General features: G+C 49.3%; 9 protein-coding genes across 9 annotated transcripts; 5 read left to right on the plus strand and 4 right to left on the minus strand.

Moving 5' to 3' along the window:
• Window positions 1-1,111: 1,111 nt before the first annotated feature.
• On the plus strand, window positions 1,112-1,858 carry TRIREDRAFT_110329 (uncharacterized protein; the record flags this gene model as incomplete). The annotated part of the gene is made up of 1 exon (XM_006967794.1): window positions 1,112-1,858. The coding sequence occupies one exon, from the start codon at window positions 1,112-1,114 to the stop codon at window positions 1,856-1,858; it is 747 nt and encodes a 248-aa protein (XP_006967856.1).
• A 2,039-nt stretch (window positions 1,859-3,897) lies between these two features.
• On the plus strand, window positions 3,898-4,703 carry TRIREDRAFT_110330 (uncharacterized protein; the record flags this gene model as incomplete). The annotated part of the gene is made up of 3 exons (XM_006967795.1): window positions 3,898-3,990; window positions 4,042-4,372; window positions 4,432-4,703. 3 exons carry the CDS (start codon window positions 3,898-3,900, stop codon window positions 4,701-4,703), a joined length of 696 nt encoding a protein of 231 aa, XP_006967857.1.
• A 1,591-nt stretch (window positions 4,704-6,294) lies between these two features.
• On the minus strand, window positions 6,295-8,147 carry TRIREDRAFT_66534 (uncharacterized protein; the record flags this gene model as incomplete). Its single annotated transcript, XM_006967882.1, has 3 exons — window positions 6,295-7,029; window positions 7,092-7,652; window positions 7,707-8,147. The coding sequence occupies 3 exons, from the start codon at window positions 8,145-8,147 to the stop codon at window positions 6,295-6,297; spliced, it is 1,737 nt and encodes a 578-aa protein (XP_006967944.1).
• Window positions 8,148-10,018: 1,871 nt separating this feature from the next.
• Window positions 10,019-10,993, plus strand: TRIREDRAFT_66510 (uncharacterized protein; the record flags this gene model as incomplete). The annotated part of the gene is made up of 4 exons (XM_006967796.1): window positions 10,019-10,300; window positions 10,361-10,624; window positions 10,683-10,713; window positions 10,776-10,993. 4 exons carry the CDS (start codon window positions 10,019-10,021, stop codon window positions 10,991-10,993), a joined length of 795 nt encoding a protein of 264 aa, XP_006967858.1.
• An 867-nt stretch (window positions 10,994-11,860) lies between these two features.
• Window positions 11,861-13,688, minus strand: TRIREDRAFT_123283 (glycoside hydrolase family 54). The gene has a single exon (XM_006967883.1). It carries the CDS (start codon window positions 13,584-13,586, stop codon window positions 12,084-12,086), a length of 1,503 nt encoding a protein of 500 aa, XP_006967945.1. The 5' UTR covers window positions 13,587-13,688; the 3' UTR covers window positions 11,861-12,083.
• A 1,997-nt stretch (window positions 13,689-15,685) lies between these two features.
• On the plus strand, window positions 15,686-17,596 carry TRIREDRAFT_72086 (uncharacterized protein; the record flags this gene model as incomplete). Its single annotated transcript, XM_006967797.1, has 3 exons — window positions 15,686-16,089; window positions 16,144-17,357; window positions 17,430-17,596. The coding sequence occupies 3 exons, from the start codon at window positions 15,686-15,688 to the stop codon at window positions 17,594-17,596; spliced, it is 1,785 nt and encodes a 594-aa protein (XP_006967859.1).
• A 323-nt stretch (window positions 17,597-17,919) lies between these two features.
• On the minus strand, window positions 17,920-19,344 carry TRIREDRAFT_28036 (uncharacterized protein; the record flags this gene model as incomplete). The annotated part of the gene is made up of 2 exons (XM_006967708.1): window positions 17,920-18,827; window positions 18,891-19,344. Coding segments are annotated over 2 exons (1,362 nt in total), but the record flags the coding sequence as incomplete, so codon positions are not given.
• Window positions 19,345-20,001: 657 nt separating this feature from the next.
• TRIREDRAFT_110337 (uncharacterized protein) lies at window positions 20,002-20,724 on the minus strand (the record flags this gene model as incomplete). The annotated part of the gene is made up of 1 exon (XM_006967884.1): window positions 20,002-20,724. One exon carries the CDS (start codon window positions 20,722-20,724, stop codon window positions 20,002-20,004), a length of 723 nt encoding a protein of 240 aa, XP_006967946.1.
• Window positions 20,725-21,410: 686 nt separating this feature from the next.
• TRIREDRAFT_66859 (uncharacterized protein) lies at window positions 21,411-22,754 on the plus strand (the record flags this gene model as incomplete). Its single annotated transcript, XM_006967798.1, has 2 exons — window positions 21,411-21,697; window positions 21,752-22,754. The coding sequence occupies 2 exons, from the start codon at window positions 21,411-21,413 to the stop codon at window positions 22,752-22,754; spliced, it is 1,290 nt and encodes a 429-aa protein (XP_006967860.1).
• Between the last annotated feature and the right edge of the window lie 54 nt (window positions 22,755-22,808).

Below are 22,808 nucleotides of genomic sequence, written 5' to 3' on the forward strand. Positions count from 1 at the left end.
GAAAGCCATTCTATATTCAAGCACTTTTTGACCTGATCTGTAACGACGTCAACAAGCAAAAAAGATAATGCCGTTTGAGAGAGCAAGCTGGTTGCTTGACGCTGCTTTGCCGAAAATAATGCCTGACAAGACACATAGTTCATCTTCCAGCTGGGGACTGCCTTGCGTTCCCGGCTATCACATTTTCATCTCTGTTCGGTATCCTAAAGTTATCATCTTTTGCCGTCTTCGCCGGTTCTCTCCAATCATGCATTGCATGCTAAGCACACTCTTCAAAAACCTGGTCAAAGTTCTTTGGTATCCTCTAGGAGCCAATGAAATCTTCTAACCAGATAATTCATGATACTGTAGCAGTAAGAAAATGGCTATCCACGTCCACGCATACATGTATCCAAGCTAGGCGCTGTTCACGTGTGATACGTGTGACAAAGCGCCTGAATAGTACGGCATTGCCCGCGTTACTTGCTGTGTAAGATGGGCAGATCTTCGTTAGTATGAGCTCTCGTCTCGTAAGGCGCATTCAACATCCCTATTGCATGGAGGAATCTGGCTGTATGTATGTGACGAATATGAAATGAAGGATGACGGCATGGCGGCTGATGTTGCTTTCTGAGACATTTAGGGGGTTGCCGCGGCGTGTAGATCCGATGGAGGTATTCCTTCCGTAACCCAAGCATGCGACGATTTATCAAGTAGATCCAAGAATTAACTAGCCATGTGGGCATGGGTCAGAAGAGCACGATCAATGGGTCAACTCCAGCAAGCAGCAGTAGGTTTTGCATCTATTACAGCCAAGTAGCGAATTGAAGGAGGGCCAGACTCATGTAGGGAATAAAGATATACCAATTGATGCTGCTTACCGCCCCGGGTGGGCCGCCTTCAAGGAAGTTCTTTCATACTCCGTTCCGGTGTGGAGGTGAAGCGTATTAGCGCTGACTGATTGCTCGATTTGACTTTGACAAGGTTCTCCTGAATTGCTCCAAGTTGGTATAAGAATCTAAGAGTTGTAGACTTGGCCTCCTACAACATCTTGTTCATTTTCATACGACAATTGAGCCCCCAGGCTGTTTAAATAAGAAGAAAAAGTTTCTTTAAGTCTATTGTTACTACAATGGGTTCTGTCATTCCTTCTCCTACCACACTCCCATGGCCGGTATCCACAGCAAGTCTCGGCGTTGTCGTTGCTCGATTCAAGGAAGATCTGACCCCTTGGCTTCCTGTCTCCAAATATGCCTATGTATACGACCAGGGCCATATTCCCCAGTCAAACGACACTGTCAACCACGACGATTTTCGCTCCTACGTTCAGCTTCGGAACCTCGGTCGGGAGGGCCAGACGCACCTACATCACATCGTACACCACTATGATAAACTCGAAGACTACATGATATTCTGTCAAGCGGCTCCGTTTGATCTCATTGGCGATGTGGTCAATTCCACCATTCAGATGGTCGAGGTGGCGCTTCAAGTTAAGCGCAACGAAGTGAATCCCTTCAACCCAGCTTTATTCCATGATGTCAATGATTGGGCAAAGATCAATTGGACAGATCCAAAAGAAAGCATCTGGATGACGCCGAGCCAGTTGGCCTCTTTAGTTTTTGCGCCCTATACACCTGCAGAACTTTGGCATTTTGTGCTACGGGAACATCATCCCCCAGCTATTCGAGCTGCGCATGGTGGTACGTTTGCGGTGCGTCGTGAGACGATTCGTAACCAGCCTCGAGAAGTATACGAAAGAGCCCTGAAAAAGTTTGTCGAAGCCAACGCAACAAATCCGGAAGTCGGCTTCATGTGGGAACGATTCTGGACCGCGACTTTCTCGAATAAATATTGGCTTCCCGAAGTTGAGAATCCATAAGAATTGAGGTCCCCTTTCCATGCTGGTTCCGAAAGCCATGCAGAGCTGCTTAGAGATATTTCTTTTCTAAAGTGGGCGGATCGATTTGTTTGTCGCCGAAGCCATGGGGGAAGAATTGCAGCAGGACCTTCGCCTGGCAAAAACAGTGAACGTTGTGTCTGGTATATGCCATTGTTGAGACTCGAAGATAAAGATGAAAATGCTTGGAAGTGTTTGGTAGACAACAAGCATATGTTCCACTGAAGTCTCTCCACCTGTGACCATGCCGTATTGCCAGCACGTCCCCTTATATGAGAGATTCCACTTCAAGACCCACTTGCCACATGGCCAGCCAGCACTCTCTCTCTTTCTCGGAGAAGATTTAAAGGCATGTACAAAGTAATCGTACATGATGTTTGGGACAGAGGAGATGAACCCTTGGCTGAAAGAGCTCAATGGACATCCCGGGTTAGCCCAGACGCGGCTAAGAAGCGCAGTACAGTGAAGTATTAGAAAAGAAAGCTTTAGCATCTACCGCAGGAAGAGTCGACAAGAGCATTGACATCAAGGATAATAGGAGACTTTCATGAGTGGCATTGACAAGGAGAACAGGCACTCCCGCAAGCGACTTTGCCTTCTGGGTTAAGCTTCGGTATAAGGCGATAAACAGAACCACCAAAGACGGAAAGTAGGTGATGCCGAGGCATTCATACGATGTCGGTTGGTCTATAGATTGTTGGCCGAAAGTTCGACGATGAAGACATTCTTGCCACTCTGAAGTTTCTGCATTCACACAAGTACCTAGGTAGCCAATAACCGTTATGAACAGACTTTAGACTGTGACTTAGTTTTGAGACATTGATGATGTATCTATATATAGTGAAAAACATGGGTAACAGCTTCTTGATCCTCAACGAAGCGCGTTGAGATGGCTTCCTCATACGCTATGCTATGAGAACACCCAAGGGTGGAAGATTATGCTCCATGCCTCCCTCATAACCTTCAAAGAAATAGATAGCACAGCCTAGAATGGCAAAGAGATTGTTGTGAGATGTAGTAATTGAAAGTTCTATTTGTGAGACCTGTTGGGGCACTTGTCGAATCAAGATTGCAACTACCTAGTTTCACACTTCTACGCATAATAACAGGAGATAATTCTGTCCGGATACCAATGTAATGTTACACATCTTCAATCTTCTTCATCCTTATTTATTCGGAGTAAGCTACCCCGTACCTCGGGGGTAAGATGGTAGCATAATCGGCGTAATATGGAGAAGACGCGACACATGATGTCGGTCGAAGAACAGCAAGACGTCTTAGCAAGGCACTTGCCGCAATGGCGATACGGATTGGGAACATAGAGGCCCTGTGGCGACAGAAATGGAGGAGCGTGTTCTTGGGCGAAACAACTAATCGACCTGAAAGGTTGGTTGGAGGTGGATAGTTTGGACTAGGCAAACAGTTGCTATATATGGGTGATGACAAGTCAGGCCATCAGGCGGCTTATGCCTAACGCCTTTCGCTCTAAAATCATTTTGTCATGTACCTAGTGTCATGTTACCATTATTGCTCTCCAGCCATTATATCTTATAGTACTTACTTCGCGCTTAGTAGTTATAAGATATCCATACGGCCAACATACATGTTAAAGCTGAAGTAAGCGGTGGCCTCGATGTCAATTTGACATCATGAAGCTTCCCAAATTCGCTTTGTGTGCATCATATAATCCCTGCCTAGGTACACGAACCACGATAGCTTCACCAAAGCAAAAGAAAGAGTCAATAGTCGTCTTGTCATTCGCTATTAACCCCAGGTGTTATGGCTGCTTAGTCTCCTGAAAAGCCTCCTTGACAGATAACAATACAGGAGCTTACCTTCAGAAACTTGCTTTTAGTGCTGATCCAGGTGGCTGTCTCAAACTCGGTTTCCTTGCAACATAAAGCTGGGTGTTGACCCCAACCTATACCCACAGCCTACATTCGTCGTAGTTTGTGCCCGCTCCACCGAATCTTATTTATGACTTGATCTCTCACCCAGGAGAGAAACGCTTTGAACCCAACATGGCGGAGCAGGCCCAAATTGAAGCATTGATTGACGAAGCTCTCAATCGACAAATCGAAGGTGGCCACCATACACTATGGGACTGCTTGGCTGTATGAAGATTTTACACTCCCTCAATCCTATACTAAGCTAATGGCAAAAAGCTTGTTGGCCTTACGGCTGTAAACCAAGGCCACAACGGGGCTTATCTTTACAACTCGGCCATTAAAAAGGCACCTGTCGAGTCTCGACACCTGTTGTGGCGCCGCTACATCGATGCACTCTCAGAGATGTGTATCATCGTCGGGATGCCAAAGACGCTCAACGCTTTGTATGCAATAATGCCCTTGGTCGACAAAGACGACCTGGCGTTTGTGAAAAGGTCTGACTGGGAAGCCGATAACTCGGCGAGAGGCTGGGAGTATGCGAGGTTGACACATGGAGATGGCTGGGCCGAATCCTTCAAGGCCGCCAGTGCGTATGCACCTGACGTCGGTAAGTCGTTTACTATCACCCCTTAGCAAGTACTAGAACTGATAAGATGGACATCGTAGCACATATAGCTATGAATGTCTCGATGCAGAACCTCTTGTCCGATTATTCGGTACACGATGGACAAGCGACCATGGCATTGTTGGTCACGGTTTTGATAGCTATGAACTGCCCCGTCCAAGCCACTTGGCACGCAAAAGGGTTCATCAGGCACGGAGGTGATAAAGAAAGTCTTGGCAAGATCGCTGAGTTTGCGAAGAAGATTGTACTCGCGACGGGCAACAGTCTCCCCACCAATTTCCCAACCGTGGAAGCCATGCTGGAGGATAACTGATGTTGAACTCGAGAGAACATGGCGAGGTACTCGGATAATGTGTAAAGTACTGCAGCAAGGAATCATGGGAGAGACTTCGCTCCCGATAAGTACGAAAGGGCCATGAACGATGAGGCTGCCCCAGTTCTGCGCGGTGAACTGCAGGGTGACCCCATTCCGGTCAGTCTCGGCGGACCTCGGTCAAGTGTTTATATTAGAAGGGCCCTGCCACCGACATTTGGATCTCCTTGAACTAAGACCTTTTTCAATCATTGATATACGCACAGCAGCACAAATTTCTGTTTTTACACTGCGTGTTACTCCCGCGATGGCGTTGGCGGAGGAGCCGACATCAAATTTTGCGCAAGAAAAGAGGCCTTTGAGGCCGCACTTCCATGTAGTTGTTATTATCGACCCGGTAACCACCACTGGTTTGATGATCTCACCTACCTAGCTTGATATCTGGTTGTCCTAGTTCCTGATGGACGATTCTTCCGGAGGAGTACCACCAACTGACTTCTGGCCCACGGATGATGCAATTACAATCGGCATCTAGATGTTCAATTTAAGATGTATGAATCGTGTGCATGCCCCTATTATTGAGCCCTCCGTTGTAGGTGATTGACCGTTGACTCGAAGCCGGGCGGCTGCGTGAGGACATTCATGTGGTAGCAAAAGGGATCATCCGCGTCTGTTGGAAAGGTGGTGAAGTTAGGTGTTTTATCCTGCGTTCTTATGATACGGCGTCGATCTTGTGATTTGTGACGGCCTCCTGAGGCTTATTTTCTTTGCTTGGGACCCCGTCGAGGCAGCAACTTTGTACTCCGTACCCGCAACCAATGTTCCAGGTGTTACTTGGTGTTGCAAGTGCTGGTTTCACCCACCGCCGTAATTGCTCATGATGACTGATTCACAGTCGGACTTATTACGTGACTTGCTAGAATTGACTCATCATCTCCAAACTGGTAGTTGGTAGGTGGTTTTTGGTGGCCTGGCTTCCCAGTTGGTCCTCTCCCTTCCGCCGCCCCCTTGCGTTCTCTCCGCCCCGGCCGTGATGCTGCATGACGGAGCTCGCCAATCAACGACAGTGTTGTCCCTCGCCTCTCCTTCATCGCGCCAAATCTATTTGCATGCCCCAGACGCCTTGCAATTTGAGGAACATATGTATCACCGTCTCGAACCCCTCACGATAGCGACGCCTACGAAGCAACACAGCCGTTCTTCCCGTGAGGGTTAGTGGAACTTTTCTTGCGCAATTGCACCAAGCTGGCTTGCTTGCGTGGACGGCCGTGTCGCTCCGCTTGGCGGCATTTTCTCAGCACCAGCCGACAGTTGCCTGCGAAGCAAGACTCGGGAATACCTATAAATTGGCAGGTACCTGAGACGTTCGCTACCTACCTAGGTAGGTACCTACTCTACTTGAAACGAATTTACTAATATCGTTTTGCTACATAAGGTTTCAATGGCGCTGTATTACTGGACATTTTGGCGGTTCGGCAATTCACTCTGGGAGCCTTTGCAATCTCATTCAAACTGTATCATTTCAGCGTCCACCGGATATTACAGCTAAGCAGAAGAGCAGTCCATCTGGAACATCGACCTTTTTCATTCTTCAAAGTAGCTGTTTCAGCCTCACAAAGCACTGCTTTGGCACCACAGTCGCCGTGTCGATACCCTCGTAGGAGCTGAGTTCGGGGGGACAAGCTTCGAATACAAAATTCCAGACAAGCATTGCCAATACGATCCTCAGCTCCATGTACGCCAACTTTTTGCCAAAACAGCCTCGAGGTCCGCCACCAAACGTCAAGAAAGGCCCAGCATAGGCGTTGTATTCGAGTTCATCAAACTCGCCTTGCGCATCCCCATACTCTTGCGCTCCAGTCTTTCGTTGGAGCCAACGCTCGGGTCGAAATTGGCCAATGTCATCCTCGTTCCACTCACCAACGCGGTCTTTTGAGTCTTGTGATGTGGTCGATCTGACCGACTCAGGAATGCCGAATCCAGATTCCAGCTGGCCTCCAGGTCCATGGTTGTAAATCATGACGCCTGTGCCCTTTGGAACCGCATGACCCAGTATGGTTGTATCCGTCAGCGTCTCGCGTAGAATGGAAGGTATTGTCTTTGTGATGCGCAAGCACTCTTCCAAAAAGGCGTCTAGATAGGGCGCTGGCTTCTCTATGATCTCAACCACCGTGGGCTGGCGGTTTTCTTCATTTGCTTCTGCAAAGGCAACGTGTAATTGGCGACGAAGTTTCGCCTGGGAAGACGGATTGTCGGCCAGGATCTTGGTGATCCACGAGAGCGTCGTGGATGAAGTGTCATGCCCAGTGGCTACATAGCCGAAGAGCTGAGTCTCACAGTCAGTAATGTTTCATCAGCTTGATTCGCCATAGCACGACTCAGTCTTACCTCATCTCGGATCCTGGGCGCATTGACATTTGGCGTTCTGCTTTCCTTCTTGGCTTGGCCCATTTCTCTCAGAAGCATCATGTCCATGGCACAGCGCATACGATTTTGTTGCTTGTTCTCGGAAGTCAACCTCTCGACGCTTTTGTTTATCTCGTTTGTGATGAATGCTTCCTTCTCAGCAAATGTTCGGCGCCAAATCGTCTTCCGCAGGAGCCAGTGATGAAGGCGCGGGAACGGAGATTTGTACGCAAGTGCCACAGTCCCCGTGACCTCAATCAGCGACATGCGAGAACTCGGTACCGGAGCGCGGCTGTAGACAACCGGATCGTCCTTGGAATTTGGCGAAGGCATTGCAGGCGGTTGTAGCTGCAAGAACTCATATTGTTTTTCCGTCACTGATTGCTCGAGTGGAATACCAAAGGCTGCGGCGAGAATAATGTCGAGCGCTACATAATGGAGGTCTTCATGGGCAGAGAAGGGATGGCCTTGAGCTTGAGCAGCTTTGAGCGCCCACATGTCAACCAACACTGTGGCAATGTCGTAAATATGCACAGCAGAAACCTGTGTATCGCTCAGCATCTGAAAGATGGACTCTCAAGTAAGGGAATAGCTTACTTCGTTGAGGAAGCCGGGCGTCATCAGATCCCTTACAAGTTCTTTGTTTCCCTTAAACCGCGGATCACGAGACTGCATGGCCAGGTGAAACTCTGGGGTAATGGTTCCAAAAACGTCCGCATTTCGCTTGCTCCGATCGAACTCTCGATACCTTTTCGACAGAATGTCATGTGCTTCACGAAAGTCCGTTACCAAGACAAATGGCTTCGGATATGGGAACATGAAAACCTGAGTAATGGACGAATGCAGCTTCGCGCTATGGTCGTGGAAGAACTGCCTGAAATTCCCAGTTTTCTGAGCCCGTCGAATCTCGGGAGTGTCGCCCCAGAGGCGCCGTGCTGACTCTTTGTTGTACGGAATATCGCCCGGGATAGGTCTGGGCAGGTGCCGAACATAGAGATAGTAAACGAAGAGGCATAGGCCAGCAAGGGAAAAGAACATAGAATACGGGATTGGCCAAGGCCTCAAAACCCCGTGCTCGGCCATGAGAGCCATAGTCAACTTGTATCAGATGCGCGTGTCTTGTCGAGTGTTTGCCGCCACGTTGTACGACGAAATACGGCCAAATTGTATCGCAATACGTGCCCTTTCATTTGGCGGACCTAAAAGAGCTACAGACAGGAATGCTATGCCTAGGCCTTACAGTTCCTTTATACCACCTCTGTCTGTGCCACGTAACCGACGCAGAAACTCTATATCTTGGTGGCTGATGTGTCTGATATCTAGTGATTATGGTCCCCATAATCAATGTCATCACGAAGCATCCTATCCGCTACCAGCGAAAAATACGTAAGCCGCTGATATATGAAGCGGTCTGCGTTCTGCAAGGGCTTACTCAGATAAATCATAAATCGCACGTTCATTCTCTACTTTGTCCAAACATTGCTGATTGGTTCAGACATTGTGCTTTGGTGTGTGATTAGCTAGTTTTTATACTCGTGTTAATCCAGTTACGCCTCGGCAGTACGGAAGTCATTACCATGCTACCCAGATATTACACTGCCACTAGTTCCCACGCTGACTGCGTTGCTGTTGGTATTGCCAATCGATGTCCCCGTATGAGAAACATGGCACATCGCAGCATATGAGAATGCTGATATCACTTCGATAACTAGATAATCTTCTGGAGAGGCGAATAGCTCTTGAAAACATGCTGTACTTTATATAACACCGGTTAAACTTGAGAATATTATTGAACCACCTTACCTTCCCCAAGTCATGGGTCCTGCAGCCACTGCACCGATGTTGCGACAACTGTTCTCAAGCTGCAGGTATCAGAAGTCATATCACTTGCGCATCATAGATGGCAGCTTTTCTTCCCCCTTCTGTCTCCTCTCCTATCAGGACCTCATCCACTTTTGTACTCATCCGCATTGTTTCAAGTCACGGCATAATCCAAAAAAGCTCGTCGAGTAGACTCTATATAGCAATCTAAAGGGCGGCCTTTTAGAGAACAACTTTGCGACAAGGTCAACTTTGGCAGTGGGATGATTTAAGACATCCACTAGTAAGGCTACGCGATTTGAGTAGAGCGTTTACCCAGGAGGCTTTAGTGACAGTGGAATGAACTGCATCTATCCCAATAGAATAGCCACAATGGTAGATTGCCGCCAACAACTCGCACATTATATCGTTGCACCGCGAGGCGCCATTTTCTCTGCACGACCGCCATCTCTTTTGTCTCCTAAGCGACAAAACATGCAAAGTAGAGCCAATTTCCGCTGATTCTGTAGATGTAGATGAACTTGAGACTTTGGGGAATCTGTAGTGAATTTGCCTCCTCATATTTTCGCCAATTTCCAGTTATCTTCGTAGAGTAGAGCAAATACCAGGTATCAATTGAGGCTCAGATGCAGCCAGTTATAGACTGACGTCACTTTCAATATTCTGCTGTTCAGATCATCTTATCTCCGTAATCCCGGGAAGTATTGGTCTTCAGAAGCAGTGTGGGACACTCTTTGTGTGTTTGATTGGTCTGTTTATTACAACGTCACTTGGATGTATGCTACGACTTGCCGCTTATAGGACTTAAAAAGGAAAAGGGGGCTCAATGGAATCAGTTTGGCCGGAGATAATGTATCAAATATTGATTCTTGATGTTCGTGGTTGATTGGCTGCCTTTCTATGCAAGCTGATCTTTCGGGTACCTCTATGGATATAGTAAATATCTGGAGATTGGCTCTTGTAGGAAAATTTCGGGATATAAAGAGGGCTCTGTCAGAGTTATGGAATTGAGAAAAGTCTATCAACAGCCAATTTCCAAGACTCATCAGTCGTCAACATCCATCATCCAATAGTACAACATGGCACCAATGCATCTTTCACTTGCTGGCAAAACAGCTCTCGTCACCGGTGGCATCAGAGGCATCGGGCGAGGCATTTCCCTCGAACTTGCTCGCCGAGGTGCTAACGTCGCCATGGTGTATGCCAATCCCAGCCGTACTGAGACCGCCAATCAAGCAGTCAATGACATCCTCTTACTTGGCTCTGGCGCAAAGGCTATTGGCATTCAGGCCGATCTAAAGGTGTTCGAAAATTATCAGAAGATCATTGACGAGACGCTGCGAGGACTTGGTGTTACGAATATTGATATTGTTGGTATGGATAGCTCTCTTTAGCTTGCATTGCCCTGCATTGTATGCATTAACACTCAGACCGAAATAGTGCACAATGCAGCAGTCGCCTGGCCTGTCTCGACGGAAGATACTTCGGAACAGTTATACGATGATACAATGATCACAAACATTCGTGCTCCATTCTTCCTTACGAAGACAATGCTCCCGCATATCCCGCGCGGAGGGCGTATCATTCTCATTTCCTCCATTGCAGCTCGGCGATTCTCTTTCGGAATGAGTCAGACAGCTTACGCGATTAGCAAGGCAGCTATTGAGGCGCTCGCAAGAAATTGGGCCGTCGAAGTGAGTTTATACAATCAGCTCGAATTTGAGATATAAGACCTAACGTGTTTTATCTCAGTTTGGTCAGTCGCGGGGAATTACAGTGAACGGTGAGCTCGGGATTCTTATGTGATCTTTGCATTACTTCACGGCTGACTCCAATTGAATAAAGCGTTGTCTGTGGGGTTTGTGGAAACCGAGATGGTGCAAAGCCTTTCTCCCGATAGCCTTGAAGCTTACCGCAAGGAAAATGCACGCGTTACTGCTGCAGCACCAAGGAGCGGCACGCCAGATGACATTGCGCAGATCGCGGCATTCATCGCCAGCGAGGAGTCACGTTGGGTAACCGGGAGCACCGTTTCTGCAAACGGCGGGAAATGGCCCATCTAGTTCGTATGTTCCATGAGGTAAAATTAGCGAGTATTGATGAGTTCTATAGAGCGTGTATTATCTCGTGTATGCGGATACTGTCTCTTTGAGGAATTGGATTCGATGCCCCCACACTTGTCAATATTTCATCAACAAGTCTCAGCTTGAAGGCTATGTACAGTCTCTAGATGCATTCCAGTAGCCATACCCATGAGCCTCTCCTTCAGACCTCTAATTCTGCGTCTTTTTCTATCAGAAAGCCACCTGCCGTGATTCTATCTTTCCAGAGACCCTATTGTCATGTCCATGTCATGAGTCTGTGACAGAGCACCCACTTCACACAGCTACCCTGAAAAGCGTCTGCCGCGTAGACTACGCAGTAGGGTTACCATGTCAAGGTCTCGAAAGAATTTCCCAAAACTCGTTCTGACTTCAGATAATACGCATGGTTTGTCGCCCCAAGCGGGTCACTGACGGAACAGGAAGATGGGCTCTACGTTGGCACGACTTGACAGGATGTGCTTGAGAATCCAGTGGCAGAATATTCCCCCAATCTCCTGTGCTGTCGAGTTTTTGTGGTAATTTGCAAGCAAGGCACTTCGCATTACGTAGAATAACTGGATGCCTAGGTAGATAGTCAACCTTGAATGTCAGACGGTGGTACTTGCTGCCATGCTGTAGCTTATGCATTGCCAGTGGTTGGCAATGAGGTGTTGTGTTACCTGTTCGCAACCACCGCCAAGGTGTACTTGCTCACATAGGGTGTTAGTCACCGTCTAGACCAGGAAGATGAGGGTGGTGATACGCGGTTACCTGAGCGTTGAGCGACAGGAAACGAAGCATATCTGAATATTGACTCTTGAGTATTTGGGCAGAGGAGAGTACAGTATACGTTAGGTGTATTCGAACGAAAGCCTGAAATAGGTACAAATAGCCACAACAGAAACGATTGTCTGACCTCCACTGAGAAAATCCCCCTCGCCCCCCAGACAGGTCTGATCAAACACCAGCTATCTACCTGCAAATGCCCCATATGTAGGTCACACAGTAAGGAGTGGATTCGCTATATACATCGGGTACGTTCGCATCACCCCATGGCAAGGGAGGTGACTTAAGCAAAACCGCCACTAACCACAAAGCTCACGTCGTCGTTGAAAGCGGCAGTGGCATCGAATACGTGAACGCCCCCGTTACTCGCGATGTAGAGCGTGTTATTGTAGTGGCGAAAGTATCGCGTTGGGTAGCTCCAAGATCTAATGGAGCTTCCCTGGCCGTTAATGCCCGCCTGCGTGCAAAAGGTAGCATCCTCAGCAAAGAGCTTACTGCCATCATTGGCATTCAACACAAGACCGAAGTTGGAGTGGCGAATGTAGCTGCCCGACGTGTCCCTGGACTCAAACGAGAAGCAAGCGTTATTTGCCAGGCCGGCACGAACCGTCCAGCTGGCCTGTTGCTTGAGGGCTGTGGCGCTGGATGATGAGACGACTTGGGTGTTGACCGTAGACCCGCTATGAGCGATGTAGCGAGTCGTGCAGCAAGCTGTTGTGGCTCGTAGAGAGATTGACGAACCGACGGTGAGGGCAGGACCACTTGTCAGCGGCGCGACGGCATATCTGGCAGCTACGATGTTGGCTTGCACTGAATTCTCTGTTGCATCGGAAGGATATCCAGAGGTCATGACGCCCTCATAGAATGTGCCCTGGGCGCCGTTGCTGTTGTCGCCGCCAATGCCGAGAATGATGGCGCCCTCTTTGCTCATCGGATTGTATCCGGAGACTTGTGGGCGAGCGCCGCTGTAGAAAGTTGACAGCGAGCCAGACGCAGCATTGCCGCCACGGATTGCCCATTGGTTTGGCTGCCCCTTGATCGCTGCAGTGACGAACCGGTACGAGATGGACGGATCACCGGCATTGTTGCCGGGACTGGAGCCTGAGAACAAGCCGTTCTCGAGATCAGCCATGATCCACGGACCCTTGCCTGAGCCAGTACCCCAGACAGTGCTGTCGCCAAAATAGATGGCCTCCATATGACCGTTGCCTGTATCGCGGCTGTTGGTCTCGGCGTTGCCATAGTCAAAGCAGCAGGCGCCGTTGTAGTGTGTACCATCGAGAACCGCATACATGCCCTCCGCGGCATCTCCTTTGGCTGTGCCGCTGGCAGCGTTATTCCGATACCCCGTTCCTGGAGACACGAAAACTCCATACGCCTTCTGGCCGTTGAGTGTTACCGGCGCCCCAATTGCACTAGCCAGGTTGTCATAGCCGTTGGATTCCGGGCCGCTGAAGCCGCCCGGCGGGGCCTGGGTGAGATGGTTGCCGCGACCCGACTGGTCGTATATGATGGTAATGAGGCATGTAGTTCCCGCACAGAAAGCATCTTGAGCGGCAGCGTTGGCCACACCACTTGAGAGGGGCGATATGGCGGTTGTGGCACCATCGGAGCCGCGCTTTACCTGGTATAACGGGCCGGTATAAGCGCTGAACAGAGCTCGAGTGGTGCTGTGGGCGGCAACGCAAGGCGTTCCGCCCGAGGAGTAGATGTCACAAGGCCCAGCAGCAACGAGAGAGCCTGCAGCAATACAGCCCGCTGCGATGATACGAGCGTTGGAGAGCATTGTAATGCCAGGGGCGAAAACTTCAAAGCAAGGCAGGCTCGTAAGAAAAGTCTGAACTTGGGCGAGAAAGCTTCAATAGCCACTGTAGCAGAGTAGTCAAATAATGGTGAGGATGAAGTCGTAAATCTGCTCTGAAGAGGTATATGCCTGGCCCTTTTATACCTTTCTCTTGTTCTTTTAAAATATCCCCGATTGGTATCAGATGAAATTCACTTTGAAAGACAAGGGTTGTCTCCAAATACACATTATAGCCTACATTTGCTCATGACTACCGCTATTCCGCAGACTAAGACGCAAAGAGCCTATATGGCCTTGTCCGAAATACTACTCTTCTTCCTCGATGCTGCATGAACAAGGCCCTGTGACGCAAATGAGTCTGGCTTTCGCAGATGTCAGAGGTGGAAAAAGCACTCTGCCTAACCTTGAGGTGGGTATTTGGGGATATTTACCCCAGGTTTGGAGTTGTCGTATGCGCGCCAATCAGACGTCCGGGAGGTAAACATAAGGTTGACTTCTGCAAAGATCAATGAAACATAGGCTTCTCTTTTCTGTGAAAAGGAACAACTGCCACGTTGGGAAACTCCGCAGTATGTGTATTTACGGTTGCTGTCCAATGGTTAAACGTCAACGTAGCTTGTTCTACACCTGGAACTTTGTCCTCCACTGAGACATGGCAACTTTTCCAACAACCACAGATTTGACTAAGGTAAGTCAAGCTTGTCTCGACCACCTTTGTCTCGCGTGGGACTTTTGGAGAACAGCATGCTTGATGATGCTACATCAGCTTAGGGGTAGTCTCAAGTTTATTTTCCGGTATGAGGCGTAGCTGGGGCGCAGATATGCTTGGCGTTCTTGAATTTTTACGTTGCAAGTATGTGCTTGCCCATGGCGCCAAAGTATGCTTTACGCTCTTGCGCCTATCCTAGGATTGACATATCCGATTACATGTGAATTTGGACCCCGTAGCTCATGAACTGAGCGGAGCTCCTGTGATGCCCTTCACCCCTCCCAATCAACTGGGCATCTGTAACCATCGATTTGCTTCAGTCTTCATTTCCAGGACTGAAAAGTACCATATGGAGAGTGGCCAATTCACTTACTGAACAAAAGAAGCGGGGGCTGAAAACCATGCACCTAAGTTGTCGTGAGTGTTGCAACAAAGACTCCTCCTTTGAATCGAGCCATTTGCTCTCGCATCTCCTTACATCAACCCCGGCCCTCTTCCCCTTACCTTAGGTGTATCCCCATATGCTGTCCTGGCCAGATTGGCAGGAATACTGTTCGTCCACTAGACTCTGTGCGGAGAAGCGGAAAGAAACCGGTAACGTACATGTGTGATGTGCTCGGCGACGTGTTCTGTTTCGCATCGTATTTCATGCACTGACCCGAGCGTATCAAGGCATGTAAGGGATGATTGTGCGGAGAAGTGAGAAGACCCTGGCAACGTACATATATGTGTTGTGCTCGGAGACGTGTTTTGTCTAACGTCGTATCCCGTGCATCAACCCGATCGTATGATATCATCTACTAGAAGGACCTGTTCTCAGTTTCTGGCTGACAGCCTCAGGGCCATTCTCTGCGTGATATCTACTGCATATCGGTCAAGGAGTTCCATTCTGCCCAAGCCCCATACCCGCAGTTGCTTGTGCATGAGCATCGGCTGCGACAAGCATTCAACTTGATTGCTGCTTTGGCCAACTGGCAATTCATCCGCTATCTGCTTCCCGGTCTTCACTTATTCGCTGTGGAACTTCGGAAGGTTGGCATTGCCAACGTGTTCATTCTAATTGCTCTCCATTGTCCACCGGGAAACGATTCGCTCTCTGTTGTCCGATCCCCTGTTTCCCGGTGTGGAACCTCGGAATCTATGTCGCCCTGCATATTGTACAGGCGCCCCCTATGTCATTCTCGGAATTGAAGCGGTCAGGCCTATTGTCTGCCAAATGACAAGCTTGACGTGGTCCATGATGGAGTCGGGGCTGAGATTGGTATAAGAAGATCCCCATCTCTTCGGTTCTTTCTCCTCTTTCAAACTCTCTTTCCACATCCTTACTTGCATGCTTTGGAAGTTCTGTTCGACTTTGATAACTGTGTTCGCCATGTTGACGGCCAAGCAAGTGCTGCTTGCTGGCATTTTGGGATCATCAGCGGCATATGAACTTCCGCGCGCGAGTTCCCTGTCTAGCTTCTTGAACCAGTTGCCTCTGGGCTTCGGACACAAAGACGTCGATGCGTCGCGATTCAAGTGTGACTTAGTTAAACCTCTTGATCCTTCTAGCGACGGGCTATACAGCTCTGAGGACCTCTTCCCACCCGAGGATACGATCGAGACACTGGTTCTGCGCCATCAGCCTCTCGTGAAGATTCGTTCCGTTTGTTATGACGATCTGGGAGGCTTTGGCGACTCGATTTGCGATGACAATGTGGTAGATCCTCGTGACGACCAAAGATGGAAGCCCTTTTGTAACATCTCCAAGGCGCTAGAGGACAACTACCCACTGGTGTGAGTGCCGCATAACTCCGTGTTCGTCGACTTCATACGCTAACTAAAATCCAGTTATCGCAACGCATCCGTCGAGAAGGTCAATACGTTTGGACTTGTATACACAGTCAATGGCTCGGATCCCTCATTGAAACCCATTCTCTTGACGGCTCATCAGGATGTCGTGCCGGTCGAGAGCGAAACGTTGAGTTTGTGGGATTATCCACCATTCAGCGCACACTACAACGAATCTACCGGATATCTCTATGGTCGTGGAGCTTCGGACGACAAATCAGCCATCACAGCTCTCATGACTGCCATGGAAGCTCTCCTTTCACAGGAAAATTACAAGCCACGTCGCACGGTCATATTTGCCTTTGGGTTCGACGAAGAGTGTTCAGGTCCCCGAGGTGCGGCGTCGATAGGAAAGCTGCTTGAAAAACGATATGGCAAAGACGGAATCGCCGTGATCCTTGACGAAGGCGGTGCTGGCCTACAAACTGTCGGGGATGTTCTCTATGCAGCACCCGCTGTATACGAGAAGGGATATCTCGATGTGTGGTTTGACCTCGACGTTGTTGGAGGGCACAGCTCAACGCCCACCCCACACACTTCCATCGGTATGATGTCGGAAATCGTCGTTGCTCTTGAGTCCAGCCCATTCGAACCAAAGATTATCAAGGACGGCCCGATTCACGAGGCCCTCGTCTGCTTCACACGCTACTCACCCTACGCTCTGCCGACATTGACCTATTACGTCAGCCTGGGTCTGCTCGATCAGGCGGCTCGGCTGGTGGCGCAAGTGCAACGAGAAGCGCAGTATTTCATCCAGACGTCTCAGGCTGTGGATTGGATTGCAGGCGGTCAGAAGATCAATTCTCTGCCCGAATTTACCACTCTGGGTGTGAATCACCGCTTTGCTCCCCAGGACTCTGTTGGCAGCATCCAACACCGCATCGTGAACCTAATTCAAGGCGTTGTCAGGAAGTACAATCTCACTGTGCAGGCCTTTGAGGGTGACAAGGACTACGAGGATTATCTCCTCTCCATTGGGGATGTGCCCAATTCTAGAGACGACAATATGCACACAGCGTGGGAGCCCATCTATAACGGGAAGCTGACCTTGGAGGGGAGGAAAAGATCCTACATCACACGTAAATCGCCAACCCACGGTGCTGTGTGGGATGTATACGCCGGCACGGTCCGCTACACATTTGCCGACCAGGCAAAGACAGTCGTTCCGACTCCGGGTGCCATGACTGGCAATACGGACACGCGCCATTATCTCAGTAGGTCTTTGTACATTAAAGGGCCCATCAACATGTTTCCTGTATGCTGACTCTTTAACTTTCAATTACTAGATCTGTCGGAGAACATATACAGATGGAGCCCAGGAAGCCTGAAATCTTTCGGCAATGTCCATGGTGTCAACGAGAAATTGTTGATGAGTGAGCATGTGAACATGGTGAAGTTCTATTACGACTTCATTCGGAATTTTGACCAGTCGGATGCCGAAAAGTATGACTAGGAATAGATGCCAAAGAACCGAGAACCGGGGTACTTCACGGTCCGATAGGAGGTGTGTTGGCGAAAATCAGCAAGAATCAGCGCCTATGCCTCGCCGATTTGCTACTAGTTTGGAGCAACAAAGATAGCAAATAAAGACATTGTGAGACGGAAGATCCAGAAAGTCCATCCAATTAGACAGGCTTTTTCTAGGCCAGCCTGGTCCGATTTGACATAAAAACTCTTTAACCCCAATGTACTTCAAGTCTTGACCACCCACCTACGTAGGCATCATGATCGCTTTCAATCATGGCGTGAGTCCTGTGTATCCTCTTGCGGATCCTTCGCGTACCTGCTACGTCGTCTGAGACTGGGTCCGTAAAACCAGAATAGGAGAGGTGCAGGACTGAGCACTGTTGCGACGCAGCCCAAGATGGTCATTGTCCAGTGCACTCCAATGGCTGTGTACATTGGACGGGTCGCCATAACCATGCCTCCTGCGGCCAGGTAGCGAAGAGATGTGATGCTCGCAAGGGCGATAGCCGAGTGATCGCCGTAGCTGTCTATAATGTATTCGTAACTGCTCACGTAAAATGCAGTCAAGACGAGCCCAAAAACACAGCAAGCGGCCAGTCCGCTCCATATGGAAATACTTGGGTAATTAGTCCACCCAAGCCAGAAAAGACAAACAGGCAACATGGGTGAAGTAATAATCGCAGGCCACAGTCGAAATTCCGGTTTGACGGAAGCCCCATGCACGTGTGCAGTTGCCCTGCGAGCCCAACCGTACCAGCTCGGTGCAGTGAAAGTGAAAACCGTCGATCCTACCGCAATCGAGGCAAAACAGCTACCGGTGAGGCCAGTAGAGAGCCCATATGTCTCCTTGAAGATGTAATCAAACCCTGAAAGCGAAGTAAAGAGAAGCGTATAGAGGAGTAGCAGATATAATCCCAGCACTGTCACAATGATCTCTGTTGAAAAAAAGGTAACACCAAGCTTGATATTGTGCTTCAGGCGACCAGCGAGGCTTGCAGACGATGCATGCTCGGAAGAGTATCTCTGGTCGCCTGTCAGCCGGCGAAGCTCCTTGGCTTTCCAGTCCAGAAGCAGTGGCAGGTATGTTTCAGGGAGGAATAGCAGTGCGATCATGAATGCGGCGCCGGATATGATGAGTGTCATCCAGTCCGGCCAGCGCCAACCGAGGCTGGGGTTTGCCACCAGCCAGCCGCTCGCTATGGGCGCAATCACAGGGCCTAGTTTGCGTGAAGCATCAGTATTGGGCATTCAAGAGAGTAGTCTCTCCTCATGTTGCCTACCTATCACGTTAACCCAGGCGATGATTGGAAAGACAAAAGCCCTCTTTACGTCTCTGAACTGATCCCTGACACTCGATCCGTTGATTGACAAGGTAGCACTTGAGAACAAGCCCACAAAAAGCCGACAGGTAATGCGTCCACCGAAAGTCGCCGCCTTTGCAGAGCCCAGGACGAAGAAGAGATAGCAGAAGGTGGCTAACAAGTATACAGGGTTTCTGCCTACCGTTTCCGACAAGGGCCCGGCGATTTGTGACCCCATGCCAACGCCGAATAGATACATTGCGGTATCCAGATTTTCGGCGACCTGGCTCACGTGGAAGTGCGAGCTTGCTTCCGAGTTCGCCATGGATTCTGACGCGCCTGCCCATCCTTGTACAAAGATGAGAAATGCCAAAATGGCAATATTCTTGCACCTTGCAGCTAGCGGCCAATTCTGTGGATTGAGTGTGTCTTCCGGCACACACGTAACCATTATTCGCCCATTTGGCGAACATGTTCGCTTTTCCGGACCTGTATCTTGAGCAGGTGTCGTGTTCCGGGGCCACGGCCACGGAGGACGACCCTCGTCGACATTGAGAGGCCCATTCGACACCGGGTCATGTGTTGATTGTGTTGTGGTCCCGAGCTCTCGACTGACTTGGTCCCTGATTTGACGACGCTGTCTCAGAGACCACATGATACTGATCGTAACAACCGATGCAAACCTCTGTAAGTCATTCATCACGCAACCTCAGCGCTTACCGGAAATATATGCGAAATGAGATAGTAGAATAAGCCCTCAGATGTGCATAGCGTTATCAGTAACGTCAATTTGACGTCAACTTTTAACTGCTTTATTGGGATTAGATTAATGTATGCCACTGTTGGAGCATTTGATTACTCGGCTAATGTTCAAAGACTGATTATATATCAAATATGAGTTTAAAAAAGCGTCGCAGCGTGTATAGTATAGAGTGATCTTCTGGGACACTGGATCCTCATACTCTTACACAAAACGGATGCAGCAGACGACGAATGCTCAATGCAGGAATTTTCCACATGCTAATAGAAGAACTGCTCTAATTAGGTAACCTGGTGGGGAGCGCAACGCTTCAACAACAAATTGGACTACCTATGCGTCGTCGTAGTATCGGTAGACATGAGTAGACAGCTTGTTTCCTTCTGCGTCGTACCTCTGGGGGAAGATTGTGTAGAGACCATCAGCGTCTCGAGGCTCATAATCAAGGCTGTTGCTAGCCTGGATGAGCAGATCGAGCCCGTAGTTCTCCTTCAGCCAATGCGCAATCATGTCTACCCCAGCACATGCCCCGGAAGACGTCCAAACATTTCCATCAATGACCCATTTCTTCTCTCTAGTCCAGTTCACCTTTGGCCAGCGTTTGCGAACCCAGGAGTACTCGACGTTGTTAACAGTTGCCCTCTTTCCGTCCAGGACACCTGTAGATGCCGCAAGGCTAGATCCCGTACACGTAGTCCATAGAAGCTTACCCGCTGCCACATGCTTGCGGATATATTCGGCTTGCTTCGGGTGTAGTTCAAAGTTGTGGAGATACGGGCCGGGGACGAGAAGGATGTCGACTTCGGGGCATTCATCGACCGTGGTTGAAGGCACAATCGTCAACTGGCTTGATCCTAGCAGTACTGGGTCTCTGTTGACACCAATGTAATGAAATTGAAATTCGGGTGCTCTGGATATGACTGCCTCATCGACTGGTCCATACTGTTGAACGGCTTTGAGAATGGACCCTTGTGCGGACGTGAGGAGGTCGGTAGGGCCCGCGCTGTCGACGACTTGGTAGGCAAAGACAAGAGTGCCGATGTGTATGGTAGCCATTCTCGCAAGACAACTCTGTGATGTCCGAGGCCAAGAAGGATGTTGATAATTTGAACGACAAGAACCAGAGCCGATTGAATATTTGTGACTGCAAAAGGATAACTATATAGAGCGAGAGAGCCCTCAGCTTTAAATATCGTACCGGTTCCACCAGTTCCCTGGAGAATAGAGGTCATAGATGCGCCATCAAAAGAGACGAGTATCGTAAGATAGCATCGGGTCCGCTCTTGACTTTTTTCTTTCTGCTAATTTCTGTGGGGAGCTGTCGTAACACAGGGATTTGACGTCTACATCCGACCTATTACGGATGTATATCCTGGGGATATGGTAATGGAGTAGCCAAGCCATCCTGACGTTCAAACTTCTTCGGAAGTATGAGGTTGTTGAGCAGCAATGCTTAGAAATTCATACTCAAAACTGCGGGCTTTGGAGACTGTGGGAAAAACGGTATGGGGAGGGTCAATCGAGGCCTGAGCGATGTGTTTACTATATATTACGTCTTCTCAGACTCATCAAGGTACGAATAGACAGAGCGCATGTTTTCGGCTTGTATAGTACGCCCGAGTTAATTGGAGCACTGAAACCAACCGACAAGATAAATTTTCTTCCCCTTCGAGCTGGCATACCAGGGGACGGGAGAGTACTTCGCTTACTACGAAACCTTCGCAAGAGGAGGAAACGTCACGATGCTCCCGTTCTATACCGCTGTCCTATTCAATCTTGTATGGACGTTAAACGCGTTTTCTATTCCGAATGTTAACGCAACGTTCTCCAAGTCGCCCAAGCCGTTCGTACTTCGCGTTAACAAAGACTTCATCGACGATACAAGACAGCGGGTGTTGACCGCCAGGTCTCCCATCTTCCTTGAAACTACAACCTACGAAGGTCCGAGCAGGGACAACTTTACTCACGTTCAGGAGTACTGGGTCCAAGAATACAACTGGACTAGGGTCGAGGAATCTATTAATAAACAGTGAGTTTGCGTCTCAACTGTGGCTGCTGAGTACTTGATTAATAAGGTTACCAGACTGCAGCAATTCACGACAATTGTTGAGCCAACCATAGGCAACGACACCAGTCCAATCCCACTACATTTCGTCCATCATCGCTCGCCGCGCGAAGATGCCATTCCCCTCCTCTTCATCCACGGCTGGCCAGGGTCATTCCTCGAGGTCAGCAATATCATAGACGAGTTGACACACCCACCTAACAAATCCTTGCCGGCATTTCACGTGGTAGCTCCTTCGATACCAGGCTTTGGATTTTCTCCTGCCCCTGAACGCCCTGGATTTGGACCCGTTCGTGCTGCACATGCTTTCAACAAGTTAATGCAGCAACTCGGCTACGTAAGATACGTCGTACAGGGCGGGGACTTTGGCGGCGTCATTCTTCGTTTCCAGGCACATCTCTTCCCAAACAATGTCGTTTCTGCATTGAGCAATTTCTGGATCATCCAGCCGGATCAGAGCGATTTCCGCAGGCTCGCGCAAGGATTGGCAACTCCTGATGAAACAACATACATTGCGACGCTGGAAACTTATATCAACCAGGCATCCGGCTATCGCATACTTCAACAGACCCAGCCACTTACATCAGCCTTTGCAGTGTCGGACTCTCCGCTAGGCAATGCGATGTGGATGTATGCTCTGATGGCAGAGGTCGTTGATCCAACAATCAAGAATTGGACGCCAGAAGAGATCATTACCTGGTCAATGATGTATTACATCCAGGGACCATATGCCGGCATGCGCTTCTACAGGGAGGTGGCTAATGACGGCGCCCTTGACGGAGTTGACTTTGGCACTATCCCGTGGGTGAAAATCCCCGTGGCAATCAGCCAGTTTCCTTATGATGTCGCCTATCGACTGCCTCTTGAATGGGCGAGACGTGGTGGCAATGTGATCAAGAGAAACGTCCACGACCATGGCGGTCACTTTGCAGCCTACGAAGTACCCGACCTGCTGCTCAGAGATATCCGCGAATGGTTCGGCGATCGGGTTGTCTCCGGAACGAAAGCGTTCCTCGACTGATTTGGCAATTCCATCGGCTTTGGCCGAAGATGACTCAAGGCAACGGAACGGAAG

Source organism: Trichoderma reesei (genome assembly GCF_000167675.1).
Source record: "Trichoderma reesei QM6a unplaced genomic scaffold TRIREscaffold_19, whole genome shotgun sequence".
Taxonomy (NCBI): domain Eukaryota; kingdom Fungi; phylum Ascomycota; class Sordariomycetes; order Hypocreales; family Hypocreaceae; genus Trichoderma; species Trichoderma reesei.